Source organism: Glandiceps talaboti, chromosome 2 (assembly GCF_964340395.1).
Source record: "Glandiceps talaboti chromosome 2, keGlaTala1.1, whole genome shotgun sequence".
In the NCBI taxonomy this organism is placed as follows: Eukaryota; Metazoa; Hemichordata; class Enteropneusta; family Spengelidae; genus Glandiceps; species Glandiceps talaboti.
The window spans coordinates 17831573-17849721 of NC_135550.1; the positions used below are offsets into that span (position 1 = coordinate 17831573).

General features: G+C 35.8%; 2 protein-coding genes across 2 annotated transcripts in view; both read right to left on the reverse strand.

The window, feature by feature from the left end:
• The window catches only part of LOC144445031 (uncharacterized), a 42846-nt gene extending 31904 nt beyond the window's left edge, over nucleotides 1-10942 (reverse strand). The window contains exons 1-15 of the mRNA XM_078134585.1: nucleotides 10910-10942; nucleotides 9627-9750; nucleotides 8312-8850; nucleotides 7113-7194; nucleotides 6773-6881; nucleotides 5920-6363; nucleotides 5319-5428; nucleotides 4048-4250; nucleotides 3420-3573; nucleotides 2763-3044; nucleotides 2351-2458; nucleotides 1667-1860; nucleotides 1224-1405; nucleotides 659-789; nucleotides 346-499 (exon numbers count right to left, since the gene is read on the reverse strand). Of these exons, the coding sequence (XP_077990711.1) occupies nucleotides 346-499; nucleotides 659-789; nucleotides 1224-1405; nucleotides 1667-1860; nucleotides 2351-2458; nucleotides 2763-3044; nucleotides 3420-3573; nucleotides 4048-4250; nucleotides 5319-5428; nucleotides 5920-6363; nucleotides 6773-6881; nucleotides 7113-7194; nucleotides 8312-8850; nucleotides 9627-9750; nucleotides 10910-10942 (2849 nt within the window). The remainder of the gene's footprint in view (nucleotides 1-345; nucleotides 500-658; nucleotides 790-1223; nucleotides 1406-1666; nucleotides 1861-2350; nucleotides 2459-2762; nucleotides 3045-3419; nucleotides 3574-4047; nucleotides 4251-5318; nucleotides 5429-5919; nucleotides 6364-6772; nucleotides 6882-7112; nucleotides 7195-8311; nucleotides 8851-9626; nucleotides 9751-10909) is intronic.
• A 1179-nt stretch (nucleotides 10943-12121) lies between these two features.
• The window catches only part of LOC144450429 (ATP-dependent RNA helicase TDRD9-like), a 29451-nt gene continuing 23423 nt past the window's right edge, over nucleotides 12122-18149 (reverse strand). The window contains exons 32-38 of the mRNA XM_078141032.1: nucleotides 17496-17566; nucleotides 16040-16246; nucleotides 15580-15718; nucleotides 14967-15082; nucleotides 14535-14601; nucleotides 13788-13966; nucleotides 12122-13247 (exon numbers count right to left, since the gene is read on the reverse strand). Of these exons, the coding sequence (XP_077997158.1) occupies nucleotides 13118-13247; nucleotides 13788-13966; nucleotides 14535-14601; nucleotides 14967-15082; nucleotides 15580-15718; nucleotides 16040-16246; nucleotides 17496-17566 (909 nt within the window). The 3' untranslated portion in view covers nucleotides 12122-13117. The remainder of the gene's footprint in view (nucleotides 13248-13787; nucleotides 13967-14534; nucleotides 14602-14966; nucleotides 15083-15579; nucleotides 15719-16039; nucleotides 16247-17495; nucleotides 17567-18149) is intronic.

Here is an 18149-nt window from a genome sequence, read left to right on the forward strand (position 1 = left end):
CTGACAGTCGCCGAATGCTACAGCCGAATGTTATATCTGACAACATATATTGAATGTTTGAACTTGAACATGTAAAATAATCATTTTTGTGTTCTTTGAATATCATGAATTTTACTAAATTAACATTAAAAGACATATGTTCAGCAACAGATCAAATAATATCTAAATGCACTTTGCTGCAAGTGATGTTGTGTCTTTTCTAAAGCTGGTATGGTAGGTAAGGTTCACTTGATATTGATAATATTTGGGTGCTTTAGATGGCTGTAACTGCTCTACAAATCAAAAGTTGTATTTCAGTTTACTCATGGTAAGCATTGTTTTGAGACTGGGAAACAAAAAACTCACCCTTCAATGAAGGTGCCTGAACACAGACCCAACAATTCATCTATGTTGGATCTCTGTGAACTGGAACCCTGATCCGACTGAAATCTGGAAAACAGGTTCTTGCCTTTATTTGCAAAGTTCTCTTTAACAGTGGAACGTTCTGATTCTTGGGTGTCTATAGCAAGATTAGGAAATAAAAATACAATTCTGCATGTCATTAAAAAATCACAAACACAAAATCAATGTCATGTTATGTCATATCATCAGGTCACCAGATGGAACTATTCATATACAAGCAATTGTGTTATATTGCACAAATCAATTCAGTACATACCTTCTGTAAATTTACCAGAACACAGACCTAAAAGTTCATCCATTGCTTCCTGAGACGCATCACTTCCCATACTTAGTCGTAGTTGTCGTTTGGACATCTTAGGTTTTGTAGTACTCCTTATGTTAAGAAACCTGCAAACAAGTCACAACAACAGAAATATGGTACATCACATGATTTAACAGTGTTCTCCCCTGACAGTTTATTAGGCCTACATCCTATAATTTTAGCTAAACAGCAGAAACTGATTAACATGATAATACTTTAGAGGTTATTGACCACCATTCGGCCACATTTGATTCAGTTGCAAAACAAAGTGATGTGCATATGTCTCACATAGCAAGTTACCTTTGTGCCAGGTTTGGTTGAAATCGATTGGTGTATGCCAGAGATATTAAGGTGTAATAGCTCCCTCTGGGCACTGCCCATTGGGGGCTGAATATCAACATACCACGCCATCATTTTGGGGAGAACAGTATAAATAAAAACCTTGGCATCAACACGGCTTGTTTTAAGTTGTGTAGAGAGGAAATTTAGGGTATCATATTAAACTCATTCAACAACTTACCCATTCTCATCCAAAAACTGACTCTGCGTTTCATCATCCAGGGAAAAATGAAAATTCTGTGATTGAGACGCTGACAATTTCTGTGTTGAACTCTGTTGTGAATTCTCTGACCGAGGAGGAGAGTTGAAAAGATCTTGGGAATCCTCCACAGGCAATGTCAGATCTGATAGTTTACTGGAGCTCTGTGAAGAAAAAACAGACATGTATGGGTCTTGCTATTTATCTTATTTCTGTGACAGTCCTGTTTTGAACTCATAAATAAATCTCATTTAATTCAACAATATATTGATATTTTACTGGTATTTGTTGTCGTTTGTACACGGTAAATTTGTGTGTGAGATTGAAGCAATACTTAGTGGACAGAGAATTAAAGTTGTGTACTAAAAAAAAAGAGGACAGAATTAACCAGCTCATAATGTCCTGTTCCACAGTGACTACTTTACCTTTGGCATGGAACTGGTACTAGTTCTCTTTGTCCAGGGTGTAAAGAGATCAGGAGATTGCCTTCCAGAGACTGATTTCTCTTCTTGATGCTTTGTCCCCCCACCAGGTTGGTAGGCAGGAATGACAGTACCCATTGGCATATCCATCTCTAGACTGGTATCCAAACTATGCATACTGACATTCTTCAGGTCCACTATCAAAACACAATTTTATTTTGTTAGTTTCTTACAAAATTATAAACAAAGCATCTTGTACAATTTGTTAAATGTACTCACAGGACAGTAAAATATAGTTATGTAGGAATGGTAAATGTATTCTCCAATGTATATGTATAAACAGAAACCAACTACTGCAAATTTGAATACAGCATCAAAAGATCTAAACCAAGTCTATAATTCTTGTAGACAAGTCAATATCATAATTCAACATGGAACTTGATGAGAGTTTGAAAAAAAGTCAGCAGATTGAACTAAGTGAATAAATAATTAATGCTTATAACATAGCTGTCAGTTGGAGCAGGGGTGCATCTCAGCGGGTCCGCAGACATTACAAGAGAGCTTGGAAACCCTTGTTGCCATGTTCAAGGAATTCTCTGCTTTGTAGCCAAGTATTGGTTCTAATAAAGTCTTATGAACTGCAAAAAAGATACATCATTCAAAAGAATTTGAAATATAATCACATACCTTTGTCATCTTTTTCTTCTTTATCACTTTCCAACATCAATGCGCTCTCACTAAATCCATCACTTAAAAAATATTCACTGAAGTCTTTAGACTTGTGTTTGATCAGACCTGTCAAATAAAGATATGAAATCATTCAAACATTATGCCAGAATTTTTTATTTTTTAAAAATTTTTGGGGGGTGAAGGGTAGAGTACACCCACACAGTGAAACTCTGACTGAATCCGCCCTGCTCAGTTACTGAGGTTCTGTAACTTTATATGTGGACATAAGGACCCTGCTAGAACTATTATTGAATTTGTCATTTGTAGTCATTTTTTTACACAATATCAACCCCCCCCCCCCCCCCCACACACACACACTACCAAGTTACTTACTTTTGCCACATATACCAGGACACTAGCATCCATTTACCTTTTTTCTGTTTGATAGCACTACAATTAAACCCATCCATAGCAGTCTCCTTTTCAGCTCCTCTACGAAGTTCAGCTATGTCATCTGGTAAAGAGCTGGTACTATCAAATAAACTCATGGTCTCTGTACTGAGATGTACTGCTGGTATTGACTGGTTGACATGCTTTAGAACACTGCTGTTACTACTACTTGTACTGGTCTTGGCTGGTGTCTTGAAGGAGGATGACGAATTAGATGGGTCACTTCTAGTACTCGAGTCAACAAGTTTCAAAGACAGTGATTCTGAAGATAGGAGAAATGAATAATGTGTATTATACCATAGTTATTGGAATTTGCAAGTAGACAACTAAAGCCGCTATCCTATATATCTGCATGGCTAAGTCCTTGGACAAGATTTGACTTACCATTGTAAGCTATGTTGTTGTATGAATGGGGACAAATTAGGATAGAGGTTGCTATATGAAGGATTTAATTTGATGCACTTACTGAGACTACAATGGACTGCATGTTTACCAGGGAATTGACAGTATAAATGGCAGTAGTGCCACAATGGAAAAGTGCTTACATAACCATCACTTATTCACAAAATTAACCACTAAAACTTCCAAGTTACAGACTAGACTGTCCCTTTGTCTTTCACATTGACTGTCTAATTACCTCTACTTGTATTGTGTGTCTTAGTACATTGTTCCTCTTCTTTCCCGTCTTTCATATTTCCTTTCATTTCATCTTCACTGAAATCATCGTCTTCCATATCTTCCTCACTGTCACCATCTACTTCTGCTGCTTCCATCTCAATTCCTTCAATTCCCTGGTAAATGAAGAGAACATACATGCTAGGAATAAATCCTTTGAATCTAAAATGTGAATGTGAATGTATGATGTCTTCTAGTTTTACAGGAATGCTTCAAATTCTCTTGTATATGTAGGTGATAAAGTACAAACTATGTTTGTAGTACACTGACGGTGACAGTGGCTTTAACATTGGTGAATGGCATGGGAGGTGTATTTGAAATCCATAAAGTGGCACTGGATGAAATTACTTAGTATTATGCATAAAACTGGTAAACCTGTCCTAATTTAATGTTCATGTCGATGCATCCCTTTGAAGGTATCAAGTGCTGTCAGTACCTGAGTTTCCTTGTCACATTACCAGGCCTCCTAAACAAACTTGTGGCACAGTTTGTAGAAACTGTGCGCAATGTTTACATAATGTCCCACTTTCTGTTAACTAGGGAGGCTCCCAGATCATAGCAAAACCACTAAGACAGTGACAACTACTTACCATATCATCTTCTTCTTCATCTTGTCCCTCGTCATCTGTATCTGTCTGATCTGTCAGTTCAGCTTCCGCTTCATCATCATCATCGAATCCAAACCCTTCTTCATTGTCAAGTTGGTAAGCTTCTTGCCGTTTCTTTCTTTCCTCTTCTCGTTTTACTTTCATCTTGGCTTGAAGAGATTCTTTCAACAAACGAAGTTTGGCTCCTGTAAAATCAAAGAGGATGATTATTAAGCTAGTGAAATTGAACACATTGTAACATTTCACGTCATGCTAGAGGCTCAAGATATAAGAAAGTCAACTTATTCTCACTCCTGTCGATATTAATGTATGTGTAGCAGTGTGTGGAGTGAAAGTTATGGGCATCTGTAGCAGTGTGTGGAGTAAAAGTTACGGGCATGTGCAGCAGTGTGTGGAGTGAAAGTTATGGACATGTGTAGCAGTGTGTGGAGTGAAAGTTACGGGCATGTGAAACATTGTGTGAAGTGAAAGTTATGGGCATGTGTAACAGTGTGTGGAGTGAATGTTATGGGCATGTGTAGCAGTGTGTCTAGTAAAAGTTACGGGCATGTGCAGCAAAGTTATGGACATGTGTAGCATTTTGTGGTGTGAAAGTTACGGGCATGCCCACATGTGTAGCAGTGTGTGGAGTAAAAGTTATGGGCATGTGTAGCAGTGTGTGGAGTGAATGTTATGGGCATGTGTAGCAGTGTGTCTAGTAAAAGTTATGGGCATGTGCAGCAAAGTTATGGACATGTGTAGCATTTTGTGGAGTGAAAGTTACGGGCATGTGTAGCAGTGTGTGTGGAGTGAAAGTTATGGACATGTGTAGCAGTGTGTGGAGTGAAAGTTATGGACATGTGTAGCAGTGTGTGGAGTAAAAGTTACGGGCATGTGCAGCAGTGTGGGGAGTGAAAGTTACGGGCATGTGTAGCAGTGTGTGTGGAGTGAAAGTTATGGACATGTGTAGCAGTGTGTGGAGTGAATGTTACGGGCATGTGAAACATTGTGTGAAGTGAAAGTTATGGGCATGTGTAGCAGTGTATGGAGTGAAAGTTATGGGCATGTGTAACAGTGTGTGAAGTGAAAGTTATGGGCATGTGTAATAGTGTGTGAAGTGAAAGTTAGTGTCGACAAAGAAATCAAATGATTGTCATGCCTCGTGGTAAAACTCTCTTTCAGGGTTATGAGAATTTATATTTGGATTTACACACTAGTGTATTGCAATAGTACACATTGGTGTATTGTAATAGGAAATGTATTAAGACACTAACCTGGAATATTTAGTTTAGGATCATTCTGTTCTTCGCCTTCAACTACAACATTTAAAGATTTACTGACTAGCTCCTCTTTACCAGCTTGTGTAGTCTCCTTCTGTACAATACTAGAATGAAATCAAACAGGAAAAATGTGTATATGATCAGAAGAAATAACCTGGTGATGTTGACGTGTTGACCACAACTCAACTTGCTGACATACTGTAATAGTATTTCACAAAGTTTGGTCAAGTTGACAATATTCAACAATAAACCAACATGGCATATGATAATACTTCATATGATTATTCTATCACCTTTTCAAGGGTTTATTATTTTGAAAGATTGAGATAAATCTCATTCAACATTATTTGGTAGTCTTAGAAAACATGTTTCTCTGTAGTACACAAACAAGATTTATATCTGGTTTTATCATCCTACCCATGATAGTCATGGATGATAAGTTATAAGATGAAGAAGCAGAATGTTGTATATAGGGAATTCATATGGTTGGGGTTTGCATCGTTCATCAAACATTTTATCAAGATTGTATTCTTGAACCATGGAGATTTGTGACGAGTTCTGCATTTAAGATGGTTTCTTTTCATAATATACTTACCTCAATTGCACTTGTTGTTTTTTTACAGGCTTTGGCTTAGTGATGTGTTTACTAAATCTGTTCATCAACTCTTCAATTCCTTTGTGTCGACTTGAAGACTTCTTAGCATCAATTCCTGAATCATCTAAGTCTATGAAATCATCACAAGTTCCACTCAACCTTGGAGTCAAACAAGCTACTTCTTTTAACAGTTTCAGTTTTCCTGTATTTTGTTCTTTGGGCTTTGTCAGTGACTGTGGTGTCGAAGTAACTCCAGAGTCCTGGCTAATTTTGTCTTTATCATTTTCACATTCTTGTTTACTATCTTCATCATTCACACTTGTATTTTTAGTTTCATTTCCAACATCGTCTGTACTTTTGTCTGTTTTTACAAGTTCATTATCAATCCTTTTTTCCTCCTTATCTTCTGTTAGATCAACTTTCTTGATTTCTTGTGGAACTTTCCTGAAATTGAAAAGGGTGGTAAAAATTACTAAGAAATAGTGAGTACTTTCCTTGTTGGTTGCTATACAAATATTTTCAAAGGTCTAAGGGAAGGGTTGTACAGTCATATACTATAAACCTGGAAATTTCCATGCAAGACTTATTTTCACTTATTTTGCCGGGAAGAAAAAACGCTATAAGTAGTGACTAAAATGCCTTCTTGAACATGAACACAATGTACTAGTCTGGTAATTAATAAAAGTCAGGATTCAAGAAGTAAGAAGAGTGTCGTTCAGCTTGACTACCAAACAACATAGGTTTCATCCTGCATTAGCACAGAACCCATGCAGAGCCATCACTTGATTTTCTTGGGAGACAAGCATACACGTAAACAATATGTCATTGTAACATTAAAGGGAACACAACTTACTTAATAAGACTCTTTGAAAGTTGTAAATTTTTGATGACCGGTTTCTTCTTGAAGAAATCATCTAATGTCATTGGTTTGGGTTTATGGTAGGGTAGATTGAGAGAAGATTCTGGAAGAAAGTGAAATTAGTTATTTTTAGTCATCACTGTGAGTTAAATACTAACAAAAAGTTTACACCAATTTGCTATAGTTTGAATGCATTTCATACAATTTGTCAACATGCCATTAACAACTTGAGCATTGAGTAAAATTTATAACAGTTTGACTTGCACTGTTATATTGATGTTTTGTTAGTTTGAATCACTCACCCCTGACAAGTCTGTTAGTTTGAATCACTCACCTCTGACAAGTCTTTGACTCTCACTATGAATCTGTTCCAATGCTGCTTTCTTTGTTCTTCTTGGTTCAAGAGTTTTAGGTTCCTGAGACAAAAAATAGATTATTTGATTTACATATACGTAATGTACAAAGTAAGGCTATCAGTATCAGATTTTGCACAATAACCTGAATCATACACAATTGTTTTATTAATGACAGTACTCTATTTAGTGAAGGGTAGATCATGTCTTTCTCTTCTAGCTTGTACTTGCTTGTAGTCATGTCCCCGACACATAATTTCTTGGCTGACTGTGATTGTGAGGTCACTTGTAATATTTACTGGACTGGCACTCAGCAGCATCCAATTATTTCTGGTATGATTTAAGGCTATAATAATTGACAACCTTCCCTACCATGGGGAGGGCATGACATTCTTTTAAGTAAGCAACTATCGGTAAAATAATTTGGAAAATCTACCTGCATTCCCCAGTCACTTTACCAGGATTCCCGACCAACAAGTCACCATGACTCCTTATCATGGCAATTTTGTTACGGGTGGTAAGTAGGTAAAATCTACCTGCATTCCCCAGTCACTTTACCAGGGTTCCAGACCATCAAGTCACTGGGATTCCCTATGATGGCATTTTTGTTAAAGGTGGTAAGTAGGTAAAATCTACCTGCATTCCCCAGTCACTTTACCAGGGTTCCAGACCATCAAGTCACTGGGATTCCCTATGATGGCATTTTTGTTAAAGGTGGTAAGTAGGTAAAATCTACCTGCATTCCCCAGTCACTTTACCAGGATTCCCGACCAACAAGTCACTACGACTCCTTATGATGGCAATTTTGTTACGGGTGGTAAGTAGGTAAAATCTACCTGCATTCCCCAGTCACTTTACCAGGGTTCCCGACCATCAAGTCACCGGGATTCCCTATGATGGCATTTTTGTTAAAGGTAGTAAGTAGGTAAAATCTACCTGCATTCCCCAGTCACTTTACCAGGGTTCCCGACCATCAAGTCACCGGGATTCCCTATGATGGCATTTTTGTTAAAGGTAGTAAGTAGGTAAAATCTACTGAGTTCCCTGATCACTTTATCTGTACTCCCAGCCAAACTTTAAGCACAGGGAACTTATCTATACTTTTTTCCTCACTTCTCTTATTCTATTACAAGGGTTCCAAAACCTTAGAATGCATGGTTACATTACATTGTAGAATTACCTTTGATTTCTTCTTCTTGTTTTTAGCTCTGATCACGACTTCTTCATCTTCCATGGTGTGATCTTCATCATTGACCTCTTCTTCCTCATCATTCCTCACTTCATTTTCATCACCACTGTCAATAATCAACTTTCTAGATCTCATTTCACTTGGCAAAGTGTCCTCATCATCTTCATCGTCATCACTTGGAATGATCACTCTGTTTTTCTTCTTTGGTAAGGAATCTGTCTGGTCATCTCCATTGCTTTGTTCATCATCACTCTCATGATCTGACTTGTTCTCATTCAGTCCATTTTCAGAGTTATTTTCACTGTTTTTATCTACTTTACCAGTTTGTTCATTGTCACTTTCATCATCACTGTCTAATCTCATAATATGTTTTGTTTTCCTTCTAATAACACCATCACTGTCAACATTATTAGTTTCTTTGTTTTGAGGTGATTTACTTTTTCTCCTAAATGACCCAATAACTTCATCATCATCATCGCTGTCACTGTCATCAAATGTTTTACCATTACTGGAAAGTCCTACATCTGCGACTTTAAAATGATAGGAAAATTATTAATATTTAACGACATTGTAAGCTTTCCATATTACAACCTGTGAGGGCCAAGTAAAGCAGGGCCATATGGTACCACAATTGTTTGTACTAACACATCAAGGATTACTCTAGTTACGTGCCAGTGTCTAAAATGTAATCAATCTCAAACAGTGCTAGCAATGCAATATCATCAACGGCTAGAGAGTGTAAAATTAAATATAGATGTCCTAAAAACATCACCTAGATCAAATAGAGGGCTAATTAAATTACACTTGTTAGGCTATCTTTCAATTAATGTACTCTGGTATTGTAATCAGTCTTAGCTGGTAATAGTGAGGACACTACATGCTATGACTTATAAAGCAAATTGAAACTGAGCTATTCTATACTTGTTTCAGTGCTATAAATTAGTGTGGCACACAGTATACTAGTAGTAATCACTTTACTTAAGTGTTACCGGTAGTATTTTGTCAGTAATTAGCTATGACTTAAGTGTTACAGGTAGTATTTTTTCAGTAAGTAGTTATGACTTCAGAGTATTGAATGATAAACAACTAACCAAAGCATTGTGTGAGATCACAATATACATAGCTGCTAGCTGTGTACAAGAATCAGATGTTCTACAAACATTATTTTTACACTCTGCAAATCATTTGAAATAAATAAATATATACAAATATATATCTAGAAAGAGAAAGACTTACACTGTAACAGAGATAAATCTTTCAAAATGAAAGAGAGATGGAAAACACCTTAGCAAAATATTAAATATACCTGATATGTTTGTCTTCTTGAGTGATTTGATGATTTTCTTACTGGTCTTCATGCTTTCAGAGTCACTATCATCAGCCATCTCAGTGTCAAAAATATCATTGTCTAACACTCCTGATGGCATGGCCTTATAAAAGAAAGGAAAACAAAACTAGTTTACAGTCTCGTGACAGGGATATACTTGAATCCATGGACATTTTCTGAGTAAGTATTCCATGCTATGATGCATCACTGGTCAACTTGTATATTTTTTCATGGCTAGTAGTAGTAAAGATTACAGGGTGCATACGTACATGTATACTTGCAAGGCATTGAACATAACTGTCCTTCACAAGATTCTTTCTCCTCCTTACTTGATTTTGGAATGTGAAAAGTGACTTTTCCCCAGGGGCCTTTCAGTGTCAGAAAACTCAGCTGTTTATATTAAAACTGACTTGACTTCCTTCACTTTGTCAAAGTAACAATTCACCCCTGAGCTGCTAGCTGGTAGTTTGTGTCAACTGTAAAATGTTCAATCTTGTTATTAAAATCCTTCCACTCGGGTCGTTAATCGTGATGAAATTGATCATCATCCCAGCATTTCAGCATGTGCATGTAATAATTATAATTTATATGATAAATACAACTTTTGAGATTCAAAATGCTACTTCCATCGCTTTTAGTACAGAAAACAAGATTTTCCGGGCGTTAAGATTTTTGTTTTCATTCTATTGTTTTAACAGAAGATAACAGAGAAGTGTGATCTTTTTGACTTACATGTAACTGTTTTACAAATACATTGTGTAACAATGCACACACCCAACATAGCACTATACAAGTTCAACAGAAAACAAATACTGTCAATGTCAATTTTCGGCTTTCGTACCTTTCATTGACATTAAAAGAATATTTTTCATCGTTTGCAAGTGTAAAATTATCCACGGGCTGTCTGCCTAGAATCTTGGTGTAAATATGTCAATAAACAAATAAATATAAAATAGTAAAGTTCGACATAACTGCACACTGACGTTATTTTTAAAAAATATGTCTACATAATGTTGTGCAAAAATAATGGTTAAAATACTATTCAACGTACAGGTCACCCATCGATCTAATAAACAGTGTGTCGATTCAAATAAGTAGAGTATACAAAAACACAACACTCGTTCTTCGAAGTGAAGACATTGTTTGAGATTGAAGCTGGCGCTCCAGCATTCACAATGGTGATCACTGCTTTCCACTGGTCACTACCAGTCACAACTCGAGCGTTGTCGTCATGTAAGTAGAAAATATAAACGCAACCATACCTTCTCCAGAGGCTCATCTACCGTCCCTAGCATTTTGAGGCGAAATTACTACTTTTTGTACAACTAATCATCAAAAGTATGTGTCATGTCGCTATTGTACATACTACGCTCTAAACTATTTTCTTTTTCAGTTTTGGCGCGGCTGTTTTTCTGCTCATGCGCTCTCCGTGTGAGGCCCTCCAAGTCCATGAATATTCCACATTGACCACTTGAGTCGAGTAGGTAATGGCAGAGGCAGGTTTGTTTGAAAACAACTGATAATATAGGTGGATACATTTGACATGCACAACATGTTCTTCATTTACATGTAATGTTCAATGTACTCAAGTCTTTGTGCAGTTCTATAGTTTACTAGAGCCTTTTGTACAGTCAATTTGTCATGTACTACATACTTGAGAAATCACACATGACAAGTGTCATAGAATACTATTACATCCATCCACATGTGCACTTACAGTGCAATTCCGAAAATAATGTACAACAGAATGCAAATGAGTAGTCTAGTTCCTGACTACCATGTTCCGATTTTTCACTTTGTTATCTTCACACATTACTAATGTGTGAAGATAACGTCATGTACAATCGGAACATGGTTGTCAGGAACTAGACTAGCAAATGAGTGAACTGATTCATTCCATGTGCACAAGATCATCATGGAACATTTATATTTCTTCACAAAATTTGTTGATTCAGCTAAACATATGAAACGATAACAGAACCCTTATCTGATTAAAATCTAATATGGGAATATGGCTCAATTACTTTATTTACCTCTATTTACCTTGTATATTGTTGTTTCTTTTCAGTTATTTTTTATTCCATGGGGAAAGGCATTCAGTCCCTGAACAACAAAATAAAAAACAAAAACCAACACTTGCATTCATGCCAACTAGTGGTGTTTTCTGCTGCTCTTTCACTCAACAGCACTCATGAAAGAGCAGCTACAGAGAACACCACAAACACTCATACGAGTCATAGCAAATAACGCAAATACAACACACATGTACTCACATGTCACTAATAGCGGGGTTCTATTTTAAGAAGGCATTTGGACCCTATGTCATGTAAATATACATAATAAAGACTCTGAAACAATAAATTCTAAATCTAAACAATGTCTTTATTTCTTAGTAAACAAGATAACAACCATGACATAACTCATAAATGATTCTGATTTCAATACAATTTTCATAGTTATTCTGTAACTATACATATCAACTTGATATTCTCCATGATTGCATCTAAAAGTTGAAAAATATAACAGTTCTAGAAATGTTTGTCACTTGTACAATGTTCAGAATAAGAATAGACCATGATCACCATGATCAAAATGTTTAAACTTAGATTCTCTACTACAATGTCTGAAATCATGTAAAATATTTGCCTTTTAGTAGTTGGTTACAGATGATACAATGAGACAGAGGGAATGTTTACAGTTAGCAATATATCTTGATAAAAACAGAATAATCACTGACAAGTTATCCATTGACTAGTTATCTCAAACTACACTTCTCATGAGTTATGTAAAACTATGACAAATTAGAATGTGAAATGTCTAACTGCCTTCATTGGTGGCTGAACAAATGGTGCAACAACTCAAGTACTGTAAGTACTGGTTACATATTGAGTAGAGCTTGTGATGTTCTTTCCAAAATTCTGCAGTTTCAAGTTTCTATATTTTCTTCTGTATTTAGTGGGTTTTGTAACCGTATCGTACCATACCTTAAAGTCAAACCTATGAACAGATACATAGCATCAAATATATAGTTGGTATTCATGATTGGACACTAATTTTTTTTTTTCATCTAATACATGTAGTTTCTCTTTTCTTCTTCTTATAATTAAAAGTTCACTTGAAGTTATTAAGAAAAAACAACAAAACAGACCTGCCTAAGATCAAGTATTTTGATTATAGATATGAAAAAATGGTTGCAGACATAAGACATCACACTGGAGATCACAAATGCCAAGAAAACAACAAACAATCTTCTACATAACATAAAACAAACTAAATTTTTTGTTTAAGAGACATAGAATGAGTGAAAAAGATATTTCTTCTGAATATGTATTCATACACAATCTTTCCTGTCTACTGGATTCAATCTTAGTAAACAAAAACTTTAGATCAACATAAACACAAAATCTTCTCTGTACTATTCCAAAGCAAACATATAGTTGCCAATGTGCATACATGAAAACAGCAAGAGTCTACTTTGGCTGATAGAGGGCTCTCTCTTCTTCTTGGTGAGCTCTGGTTTCAAGATGTAGGAGTAAATCTCTCGGAGTTTGACAAAGAACTTGACACAGTTGACAGATGATGGGGTCAGAGGTCATGGATCTGTATGGGAAAGGAACAAAATGATATATCAGATAGAGGTTGTTCATAATACATAACAGTAAAGTTGAATATAATATGTTTCAATGCAAAAATTGTGTCTACCTGACTTTCTTCCGTGACATATCAAAGGAACTTGCTGAGTCAACCACTGCATTTCCAATATTTTTTTAGTTCGATGCCATTTTATAAAATTGATTAATTACGTTATTTTTAATTATATGGTAGCAAAAATACCTAAAGTTGATAGAGAGTGTTGAGGTAAAAATATTATTAGAGTCGGGGGAAAAATTATCAAACAATTCAAAAGTTTTGTTGAGGACAAATGTTCTCATACATGGACAACATGAAGATATGTAGTGCCTAAAATGTCATTTGCACAACAATGTACCAGACTCATTACTCTGAAAGAAGTCGTCTTTGGGAACTAATTGAACACCTTAAACCGCAAAATTTTCTTGTACCAGTAGCAAAGATATGTAGGTTTATCGTACATTTAAAAAACAACAACACACTTTTATCATTCGAAACCCTAAATCCTACCTTCCGGCTCTAACTCTGAGGTCCCTGACATGAGCTATCATCTTTTCTCTTTTCTCTGCAGTATCTTCATTGACTTCAATGTCACCTGATACAGCTATCCCATCATGCAACTGGTACAACACTGGACAGTTAGCACTGGTATCTTCTAAACCATGGGGTAAAACATCGTCTGGATTCACCTTTGCAGAAATAAAAAATGTAATCAAATGAAGGTTTGCATGTAAGACTATTTGGAGATAGTACTATCTGTCAAATTTCCTGGAAAGGGTTAAATCTCAAAGATACTGTTTTTTGATAGTACTGAAGCATACTGTAACATGTAATGTCATGTTGTGTGTTACAATTTAAAGTGTTGCATAGCATTGCAGTGTGTTGTGTTTGGTTAATGGTTAACAAAGGCTCTAACAATGATGAATCAGCTAACTGATACTTGTTTCTGAACATAAAATACATTCCTTATCGTGGTAGACATGTGATCAATAACTGAGTACAAGTATCTGTAACACTGTACTTGATGTTTGGTGCTAGATTTCACCATTATCAACTGAGGAATATATCACATCAAAAGTTTGATGTGCCAAAAGAGATCCATAAAATGGTTCTGATTCCCCATGAGCCACCATTCACGTGTTTAGGTAATCTTTGCAATGACAATCATGTCTGCTGCACAGAAAATATCAAACTGTTGCTGTTGGTCAGTTTGTTGTCAAGGTTAGTGGTCCATAATACATCCAAACAAATACTCACTAGATTCCATCGGTATGGTCTGTCAAAATTGTATGGGATGACTGATTCTCTTCGTTTCATTATCAACCTAGGTGATATGGAGACAATAATAAGATAACACTAATACAAGAACATGGGCTTGAATCATGGGCCTTTAAACAAAAACAGTGAAATATACAAGACAATTTAACAGTTTCAATTCCGGATGAATTTGAATTGAACTTTCTATTCTACTTGCACTTCTACTATCTTCATGTTTACTTCTGGAAAATTAGCAAGAGTTGTAAATTTCCATATGCCTAACAGTTTAATGGAAAATTAGTTTTCATATACCATCAGACTCTGGTAAACTCTTCACATAAAATAAACCCCTGCACATATCAGCTTCCTTTTCCCTTTCTCTCTTAAACTGCACAATCACTAATGTCATCAGCAGAACTATACTTTTCTTACCTTAGTAGTTTTTCTCTTGCAGATTTCTGAATTTTAAAGATAGCAGCAGGTCCCCAGTCAGCGATGGCATCCTCACTGCCTACAGCCAGGTTGACAGCCATACGTACACCATTTATCTGTCAGGATTATTATTAGCAAAAGAAACCTGATTCTTTAAGAGAAATTTGTCTCCATAGAATAGTAAGAAAAGAATGACATGACAATTTGTGAAAGAATAGGACTACAGACTCTGGAGATCTGGTTTTCAATGCAATGTTTGATTACATATATTAATCACTTTTATTTCACTTCAACCAAGGAATTATGGTATTCATATGAAAGTATACAGAAATGTTAATCAGTTTTCCATATTTCATTTGCTGCTTTGTGCCCATCAAAGTTTTCCACAGCACATACTAAGACAAAAGTGTCATAATCTAAAGTAAAATTGTGTATGATAAATTTGTAGGAAAGTAGTCACCTAAAGTAACTGATAACAATATGGTGCTTGCTACATACAGTAGTTTCTATAGCATGTAAAATTGTGTATGATAGCTTTGTCTGTAAGTCATTTGAAGAAATAGTAATAACTGGAGCACTAGCATACAGTAGTTTCTATGGTTACAGTCCTTACCATGGTGATATCATCTGCTGTAATACTGACATCAAAAGTTATCTCCATGTCATGATCTGGTAGAGCAGGTCCATAGGTGTCTGGATCTATCCCCAAACCACAAAGTGCTCCAGTATATCGACTCTTCCTGGAATCAGTCCTGTGTAATTTGTGGGAAGAGAGACAGAGGGGAATGTACATTATAAAACAGCTATAAAAACAAATCTAAGACAAATATTACAGAATCTGTGTCTGAATGTATTTTGGAAATGGTGTACAAGTAAACTTCAATTTACATCTTACAAATTAAATTTCTAAATTACATTGCACTACAAAGGTCTGTGAATTTTATCACAAAATCAAAAATTGAGAGAGAACTTTAATATGAACATGAAAGGTTTTCCAGGTGGTAATAACATGGCCTTGAAAACATTTGGAGAGTCAATGACACCATTTCAAAATCAAAATTTGAAGTATTCACCTGAGTTCAATGGTTGGTGCGAAGAGCATAGATACAAGAGCTGGTAAACCATGGATATTTGGCATCAGTGTTGTATCCCTGGCTACCAGAGTGGTACCAGAACTATTAACACTGACTAAGGCAGCTACCATCATTCTGTCATGCTTGTCTTGGGCTTCTTCATTCAAAGCTACTGAATTCACACTGTTAGGTTCAATTCTTGTTGATCTGTTCAGATACACATTTAGAGAGAAAGTGAGAACAGGTGAGGGGGTCAGGGGTGGGGTGGGAGATCAAACATACTGAGAAGAATAGAGACCATTATTTCATAGACAGATAACTTGTTGCCACTAATTAACAACTTCCATACCATTTGTTTGCATGAGAAAGTAATTGTTATGATTTCACAGAATCCCATATTTAAAAAAAAAATGATACTATGGTAATACCTGAGCAGCACTTTCACTATCCTATCCCATCCCATCCCATAAGTTACCATGTCAAATGCCACCAACACTTCAAGCTTACAGTACCAGCTAGGATAGTATAGTGTTTGTATTATTTCTACATAAACTAAGACTAAGAAACCATCATGGCTTCAATGATAACTGTTGACTATAGAAAGCACCCTACTGATTTTATTACATCTTTGATGTTGAATAACCACTCAACATTATATCATGCAATCATTTTCATCTCTCAGACAATTAGTGTTGATTGTAGCTGGCATCCCTTTGTGTTAATGGCTTTAATCAGTCCAATGAACTTAAACCATGAACTGTGACATGACACTTTCCTAGCTGACTAAATGTGACACTTAATATCACTGCCAGATTTGTGATCTCTCATTAATTATCTAAGAGATGAAGGATATTACTTTGTGTAACTGACATCAAAGACATATGGAACTGAACAGGATGCTCACTACAATCAACAATAGTCATCGTAGCAACTGTGGCTTCTTTGATTATGGAGACATGAAATCTACAGAATAACACTATAACACTATCCTTGCCAGCCACTGATGCACAACCTTTACCAAGCAACCTCCACCAAATTTACAAGTAAGACAACCAAAGCAATATGTTCATTTCAGCCACCACTGCATAACCCTGCAAATACACTGCCACCAAATTTGCCAGTAAGACCATCAAAGCATACGACTCTACATTAATGTCATTAAGGTATTAATATTCAATACTGCAGCCACATCTAACAAAAAAAAATATCTCACTTTTGCAATGTCTATCTAATCATTAATTCCATGATTTGTCAGTTCTGTAAAATAATGATTAACAAAAAAAGATATTGGTTTTGAGTATAACGATTAGAAGTTCAGGCAGTCATTCAAGCCAAATTTGTCTAAAAACAAACAAAACAATTAGCATGAACAAAATAAAGTATACAAAACACCAATAGAATGGTACCACAAGTCGTGGTAAAGACCACTACAAGTGACTGGAGATGATTTGCATACCTGAATCTTCCAACTTGGGTCATTGGATAGAAATTCATTTCATAGGGACTAAATGGACCATGTAGGAACACCTGTAAATAGAAGCCGCTTTACTTTACTCTCTGATTTATATGAATTTATTGACGGCATAATTCTCTCAACTAATTTTTTCCATAAATCGTGTTCTTATTTTCAATCCTTTCATGTTGTATGATCATCTCACCTAGTTATCAAACCATCAGTATCGCATCAATCAGTAATTTGTTGACAATGAACTCTCTTTTCATGTTTACACATGGACATCAAGCCAATGTATTCAGTACCATCAATTACTGGTAGACAGGTCATTCAAAACATGTAACTTGAAGGACTGAACCATTTCCATTAAAGGTTTGGCCAAAGTTTCAATAATCAAAATCACTGAAAATGAATAATTACTGTTACATACAAATGTAATACTTCATTCACTGGTGAAGGACATATAATACAATGAGAGCTGTGGGAATGTTAACACTGCATTTACTGATTGTGCTCCAAGTGGACTGTGTGCTATACTTCTAGCACAAAAACAAGAATGTTATAGATATTTCCCATGAAACACTGGGAATGGATGACTTTCAAAGTACACTACAGTACTAAACAATTCGAGCCTACATATATTTCCAGTTGTAACCT